This window comes from Vicia villosa, unplaced genomic scaffold (assembly GCF_029867415.1).
Source record: "Vicia villosa cultivar HV-30 ecotype Madison, WI unplaced genomic scaffold, Vvil1.0 ctg.001100F_1_1, whole genome shotgun sequence".
Taxonomy (NCBI): domain Eukaryota; kingdom Viridiplantae; phylum Streptophyta; class Magnoliopsida; order Fabales; family Fabaceae; genus Vicia; species Vicia villosa.
In genome coordinates this window covers 488,582-496,611 of record NW_026705479.1, presented here as the reverse complement: position 1 = coordinate 496,611, position 8,030 = coordinate 488,582, and the positions used below count along the sequence as shown (strand labels likewise).

Here is an 8,030-nt window from a genome sequence, read left to right as displayed (position 1 = left end):
AATTTTTTGATATACCTAAAATAAATAAAAAATAACAATTAAAAAGATGAGGGAGGGCCTGAGTATATTTTATGGAATGAAATAAGTAATGTTTATCAAAACCAAATTTACTCACAAAATCACTACCAACTTTTTTATATTTCTCTCATTTTTTTGTTCGTATTACAAGTTATATTGGTGAACAATTTTCTCAAGCTTGCTATAAAAAATCTTGTTGTACTTACATTTGTTAAATTCTTACAGTTAAACAGTTACATCACATTCTTGCAATCCCAATTTTCAAATTAGAAACTAAAACGGAAAAATGGCGGGACCTGATCCCTCTCCTCCAACGGTCTTTCTTGCAAACTCCAAACTCGTTGCCGGAGCTCCCGTCGCCGGAAAATTCAGCCGCGGTGAATCTGGAGAAGAAGATACCACGCAGCACCACTCCGGTATCCCTTTCGCCATATCCCTCAACCTTCTCTCCGATTCTTGGAATTTCCAGCCCGATCGCTTTCTCCCTGTACGAACTTTCAGCTTTATAATTCGTTCAATCAAAACATATACAATTCGAAGTTTATAAAGATTAACCGTAATTTGATATTCGATTTTCATAATGGTGTAGTTTTTGACTGAGAATACGAACTTCACTGTGATCGGAGTGATTGGAGGACCTGGAGTTGGCAAGTCCTCTATAATGAATGAACTTTATGCTTTTGATTCAACTTCTTCGGGTTAGTTTAGTTTCTTTACTCACAAATGATTTTAGAGTATATATTCAAATTGTGGTTAATTCAGACCGCAACAACCGCAATCAGCATCGCAACATCTGTTACCAAAATGCAAAAGCCTTTATGCAATACCTTAGTAGTGATAAATTTAGTATTAAATAGCTTAATGCAAAACAATATAGGTTCGTTCAAATTGTTCTATGCTATTGAATTATAACCACCATAAATGTGTCCTTCAATAGATTAATGCATCAAGATTTTGTAATTCTTATGATTTAAACTATGTTATGCATTTTTTTCTATGGACTAGAATGAGTTTTTACGCTACTTTAATGTTTCTATTTATTTGAACATTTGTTAACTTTGATTTGATTGATATCTGGGCATGTAGTAGAGATGCTACCACCTTTTGTCATCGAATCTAAAGAGGAAAGAGCTACGGCAAGGCATTGTTCTAAGGGCATTGAACCAAGGATATCGGCTGAACGTGTTATTCTTCTTGATACACAGGTTTTAACCATGATAACTTGATGCTCTAAATGTTTTCTTCATTTTCTTATTTGTGTAATCACTTGATTCCTTGTATTTGTAGCCTGTATTCAGTGCTTCTGTTTTAGCTGAGATGATGGAACCTGATGGGTCTTCAACAATTTCGGTGATGACTGGAGAATCTTTGTCAGCTGAATTGGCTCAAGAGATTATGGCTATTCAGGTAAACAGTGACTCCCGAGCAGAGAATACTTTTTCAATGAAAATATAATTCTGTGTATAAACTTCCAATCATGATCACAATTGTCCTTTTTTTAAACTTATTACCGACCGTTGTGTCTGATCAATTTGATCGTATTGGGATGCTAAAAAAATCTTTCTAGCTTGCTGTTTTTCTAGCATCCACATGTCATATTCTGCTGGTGGTGTCAGACGGAGTCCATGATGACGACTTGTGGCATTTGATGTCAACGGTATGTGCAATGCTCTTAGTTTGCTTATGATATTTGCAGATGCTTCATTCTTGTGTTTGATGCCCGTGTCAATGGTATTGGTCTCATCTTTTACTATTTGAAGCATTGAAAGGAATAACCATGCTGTGCTTGTTATAATACAGGCTGATTTGCTGAAGGGTGACATTTCAGACCCATCCTTACTGTCTTCTAGCTCAGGGCTTGAGAAAGATAGCAAAGTTCCTGAAAGAGAATACATGGCTACTCCTGTTTTTGTACGCACAAAGTAAGAAATTTCTTTTTGCCCGAATATATTTGCAGAAAAGAATTGGCATAAATTAGTCATCAAATTGAAATTATTTTACAATCCGAATCAGATTATAAGTTTACACTGTTTGGCATTGTATGTATCCACTCCATTACCGAATAGGAAAAAGGTTGTTGTATAATGAAGCACTCACATTAACTTTATGTTTACTAATACAGGCTAAGAGAACAAGAGTTGACTCCTAAAAATATTTTGCTGCTGAAGAAGGAGCTCATGCAGTATTTCAAAACATCCTCTTTTGTTACAAAAACTACTAGAAACCATTCTGATGAGCAAGTTTCATCTTTTAATAGGGATACAGATTCTAACACGCTAAATTTGTTTACGATCCCATGTAAAGAAAAAAAAGAAAATCCCAGAGCTGAGAGTTACATTTCTGCTCTAAGGAAAATACGAGATCAGGTAACTCTTTCTATCTCCATGCAAACGCCACATGTGCGGAATGAATATCCCATAAATACTTCCCTATATGATTTATTAAGTTTTTGTTGTTGCTGTAAATATATTACCTCCTTTCTTGCTGACCAGTTAGTATTAATAATCTATAGAATTTAGGACTTATTGTGATATGTTTTGTCAGATTTTATCAGTGAAGCGGTCATCTTTCATGAGACCCGTGTCTGAGCGTGAATGGCTAGAAAGTTCAGCCAAGATATGGGACCAGGTTAGAAACTCCTCAAAGATATCAGAATACTGTAGATCACTCCAAGATTCTGGTATGTATTGAACATAGAAATTTACTGAGGTTAGAACAATTCACTAATATCTTGTTGTAAATTGATCATACTCGTATATGAATCTCACATTTGCTGTGCTGATTTTATGGCTGATGAATACAATCCTATGCTTAATCTCTTAAAAAGAGTTGGATGGTTCAGATATATTGTTTTGCTCATACTCAAAGTGATGTAAAATTTGGTGTGCTCTCATGCTGCTATCTTGACCTGCAATCTTAGCTATTAGCATCAAGCAGAAATTACCATGAAAAACAGTCACAACACAGGGCAGAAAATTATAGAAACAATGCCGATACTACTATTTGTGTCCTTGTTTGCTTGAAATAGAAACAAATGAATAAGCTATAGAAGACATTTAACATATAAGGTAATCCCACAATACTAAATAAATATTAAGATAAAAAGATAAACACAGAAGGCTATCTTTAGCAAATGGCACAAAAAATTAATAATTCAATAAGAATCCATTCTAAATGAACAGAAAACCAATGAATTTTTTAAAGTGAGAAAAATACTCACAATTGGATCTAGACCAGCCAAAGCTTAGATTCTCCCTATCAAAGACCATATGATAGCCCATCAAGAAGTTTTCTGAAACAAAAATATCAATTAAAGACAAAATCATTGTCAGCAAACATGCATGTGCTCTCAAACTTGTTTCTAGGGAGAAGAAAAAAGGAGAGAAATATAAATCAATAAAAGAATATGAAAAGGGAAACGAATTAAGAGACGGTGCATGGAGAAAGGAAATGAGACTGCGTTTGATGTAAGGAATGCAGTGGGTATACTCACGTCCAATGGTGATGTAGTCGTCGTAATCAGACTGTAATACAGCCAAACAAAAAGTATTATGACCCTGCACAACTAGTTTGTATATCATCAAAATCATAAAGAATATAGGGAAATGATATTGGGAAGATAAACGAGATTTCTCAAGAAGATAAATTTTCTTCCGATGAATAAAAGCCAAAGTTGCAAGAAATTCAGCCTATATTTCAAGTTGCTAAAAATTCAGCCTCAGCAAAAAGATAAATTTTCTTCCGATGAATAGAAGCCAAAAGTTGCAAGTATACTACTACTCACCACATGCTGAGTCTAAAGTTGCAACAAAATACACTTGCCTTTATATTAAAAAGACATGAGAGTAAGTAAGGAGTTGGAGGTTTAACTTATCTGACCGATTAAAACTAATGGGGTTTGAATTATAAAAGATTGATTCTTAGAGAAAGTGAACTTCATCGGAGGATTGTTAATCAACTCATGTGAACTGTCATGGGAAAAACAGACGACTTATAATGAAATGTAAGAAGCCGAATCATTCAGTTTCTAACCTAGCATTCTAGCAGTAATCTGATTGGAATTGTGGAGCGATAACCCTGGTTGCATGTACTTGTTTGTCAAACTGTACTAAACACAAACTATTATTAGCCCGGTTTATGCATGATGACAAACCACACTACACTACAATGAGATGAACTTTTGCATGTTATTATAAAAATTAATGAAATATGGAATTTGTATTTCACGGAAATCCTTATAAATCTCTTTCTTTTTAAATATTTAGGAATTGATGATGGCTTTGTGATATGAAAGAAAGTTAAAAGTTTAAAAGTATTACATATGCTACAACTTTTTCATAAACACCCTTAGAAAGATATGTGAAAGCCGTTCCAATTTCGATAAGTGCTTCAAATTCAGTTTCTTTAAGACACAAACTCTCTACCCCAACAACATAAGCAATACTGCAGTAACTCAACCAATTAACATGCAAGACAAACCAAGAAGGCTAGGAACATGTTAAGATGCGACTATAAACATAAGGCAACGGAAAAAGGATTATAAAAAAATAACATACAATTTCCCATTTACAGGCAAGAATGGAGTAGATCGTTGTTGGGTGATATCTCCTTGATCGCCTAAAAGAATTCTTCCCAAACCATTCTCATTTAAACAAAGTGAGAAAGAATTCCGAATAAGTCCTGCCCTTGCCAGAAAACTTGGGACTGAAATGCTTCCAGGTCCTAGCCCCAACAAACCTTTAGGAGCAGCTCCTGCTAAAAAATCTCCACCTTGTTTTCTACCGCAACTGCACTCATAAAAACTAATTATCTTCACCACACCACTAGAACATATGAGATGCTTCCAGGTCCTAGCCCCAACTTTGAGTGAACAAAATAATATGATACCATTAGACAATACTATACATACCCAAAACTGATAGAGGCTTGAACATAATTTTTTGTTGCATTGTTGGATGCCAAATGTAGTTTGTCTTCAATAAAAAATCCAGAACTTGATGTATTATCATCTGAGGCGTAATCAGCAAAATAAGGACAAGGATCCTTGGAATGTTTGCAACTGGTATTTGGATTACACAACTGATGACTGCAAGGGAGATGCCTGCTGGTGATTGACAATGATGGACTATACTGATTGAAATCCCTATCCTGCATCAGAGATGCTCCCATATACGAGGGAGCATCTGTCAATCAATCATTGAAAACTGCTAAATCTACTAAGGTTCTTATCAAAGAAGTCCAAACAAGAAAAATTATAGGACTGCTTAATCCCAGAATCCCCTATTCTCACACGACAAATGATTCACAAAATGAAAATAGCATCCGAGTTAATAAAGAAAATCAAGAAATACAAAATACAAAACTTGAACTAAATGGAGCAACAATGAAGCTCTTCATAACATCACAGAAATGGAAAAGGTTTGAGAAATAAAAGGCATATGAAGTTCATGGCATCTACATACCAACACATTGTAGTTATCAGCTGAGAAAGGAGCACATTCTATGCAATCACAAGGAACCCAAAGCCGATTACTATCAGTGTCCAATGCAACAAGAAATGAAACATTCGGAGTCCCAATATAAATCCATGTGTAATGCAACCTGAAATTCCATAAAGAATTAGGCCCAACATCTCATTCACAACCTTCTTCAACATCAACTTTTCGCATATTTCTAGTCATTTAATCAAATAAATATTTGTTGTTTTGATCTTGTACAAATAAACATCACATGACTTCAATTTGTACATTTATAAAATGACTCCTAAGATAGGTATGGATTTAAGGTGAGGAATGTCCCCACTTATAAGCAATGTTAATGTAGGAGCCTTAACATACTCTCTCACACCCAGGACTCCACATCTTAACTTTGTTCGTTTGTTAGAAATTCGGGTATGATAATCCTGGATAACTTCGAAGAATCGTGTTCGTACACTTTCCGAACAAAGTATTTCGACCCTATTCTTGCCTGGGTTCACGAAATCTTTGTGGGGATAATTCTCGAAGAACAATCTGTTTCTGGCAAAAGAAAACTGATCAGGAATGTAGAGAGAAAGTATGGTTTTTCGTGTAACCAAAACCGAGGCCAAATGACTCCTTATATAGGAGATCAATAACAGAAACCGAAAAGACACAACTGTTCAGAAAACAGCCAGGGGCTCTGCCCCTTGGACCCCGACGGGGCGCTGCCTCGCACCTTGGAACCCCGTTTCAATTATTCGTATTCAATTACACGTTTGGCTCGACGAGCGTGCACTCCGCACTACCCTAACTCGTTTCAAGCTTAACGCATAATTGCATCGCCCTATAGTAAATCACATTACTACCAAAATACATTGATGATACTAAAATCACCAACACATCTAAACCGTGAAAATAAATGGTAGGTGGCCCGATAGCAAAAATTTGATAGCGGGTGGTCCAAGAAATCTTAAACAAGACTAAGATACCATGTTAGATTATATATGTTGGGTCAAACTTATACCTAAAAAATCGACTTTTAAATGAAGATTACTCTCACTTATAACTACGTGTTTAGGGTCAGGAGCCTTTACGTAACATGGGTATTTATACGACCCTATACTGTCCAACGTGGGAGCCTTAACATGGGTATTTATAAATAATAAACAAGGGTTAAATATGTTTTTGGTCCATATAAAATATCAAAATTTTGTTTTTGGTCCCTATAAAAGTAAATGGCATGTTTTGGTTCTTACAAAATTATTATGTACGTAATTTTAGTCCATACTGTTAAACCAATGTCTATTTTGTGAAAAACTGAAACATGCACAAAGATACACTCACCGAACAAAGTCATCGCCAAAGAAGAAAGTTTCTCTTCCCTCAGAAGGGTAAAGAGATTCATACTGCGATCCAAGTTTCATCCCATGATGAATAATGTCACTCTCTAGAAGCAACCTTAAATACTCAGAGATGTTTCTTTTAGGCCTTGATTGAAGCTGTGCATCACCATTGTTCCTTGAAGCAAGATGAAGTTTTGCTTCATCACAAAATCTGCAAATGATCATTTGTGTATTTTGATACACACTCTTTTACTATTGTGTCATGAAAATTCTAAAGTTTTCAATGTTATTTATACTTTTTGATGTCTTCTTCAAGTTTAGTTTATTTTTGTTTTTATTTTAATTCTGTTACTTATTTGCTGAATAAACATTAATTTGCCACTTCTCACTTTGCAAGTCATAACTTAAGTTACAGGGTCGTTTGGTGCGTTCTAATATGTGTTAGAAAACTGAAAGCATAAGATACAAGTTTCGTGTGGGAGTCAGAACTCAGAACTCAATTTAGAGTCTAATTCTGCGTTTTCGTGGAAGACTTAATAAAATAATTTAGTTTGTTCCACGTCATACAAAAATCCCATGTGTCACAATTTAGAAATTTCATCCTCCTTTATTTTTATACTAGGTACATAACCCGTGTGTTGCATAGGCTTAATTAAAATATGTTTTTAAATTTATTATAAGTTCTAAATATTAATTTAGAATTCTAATGAAGGTGCTGAACCTGTTGTGAGATTGGCATTACTACAAGATGATACTACTTCTAATCTCTTTTTTCCTCGTGGTGAAAAGACACCATTTTGATCAGTGTTTAGTTTTTGCTATGAAACAAAAAATGTGAAGAATTATATTTAAGATAGTAAGATTAAACACGCTTGACAGTCAATTTTAAAATAATTTTCATGTAATAAGCAACAATGCTTCTTTCTGATGTTTATATTGTATTACATTCTTCTAAATAAATGTGTAGAAAATAATATGTTGATTGTGTATATTTGAAACCAAATGATATTTGAAAAAACATAACAGTCTTACACGCTTAAGTCTTATATCATATAAGAAAACAATCACAAATCAGAGGTAAGAGAGCAAAAATCTTGTGAACTCATTTGGTCTGCAAGCTACCAGACTAACAGACCCCATCCAGATTGTGCATCCAATAGGGTAGACCGGTGGAAGTTTTTGTTCATGAACACTAGCAGATTGTTGAGCA

General features: G+C 34.7%; 1 protein-coding gene and 1 pseudogene across 1 annotated transcript; one reads left to right on the top strand and one right to left on the bottom strand.

Moving 5' to 3' along the window:
- The first annotated feature begins 304 nt into the window (after positions 1-304).
- LOC131633254 (uncharacterized) lies at positions 305-3,133 on the top strand. The gene is made up of 8 exons (XM_058903959.1): positions 305-505; positions 608-716; positions 1,108-1,223; positions 1,306-1,425; positions 1,586-1,675; positions 1,819-1,940; positions 2,141-2,384; positions 2,563-3,133. Exons 1-8 carry the CDS (start codon positions 305-307, stop codon positions 2,707-2,709), a joined length of 1,149 nt encoding a protein of 382 aa, XP_058759942.1. The 3' UTR covers positions 2,710-3,133.
- On the bottom strand, positions 2,838-7,045 carry LOC131633244 (aspartic proteinase-like protein 1; annotated as a pseudogene).
- Positions 7,046-8,030: the final 985 nt, after the last annotated feature.

Coding starts and splice junctions, on each gene's coding strand:
- LOC131633254 (XM_058903959.1), top strand. CDS start 305: ATGGCGGGACCTGATCCCTCTCCTCCAACGGTCTTTCTTGCAAACTCC. Junction 506..607: donor AGCCCGATCGCTTTCTCCCT/GTACGAACTTTC, acceptor ATAATGGTGTAG/TTTTTGACTGAGAATACGAA. Junction 1,426..1,585: donor AAGAGATTATGGCTATTCAG/GTAAACAGTGAC, acceptor AAATCTTTCTAG/CTTGCTGTTTTTCTAGCATC.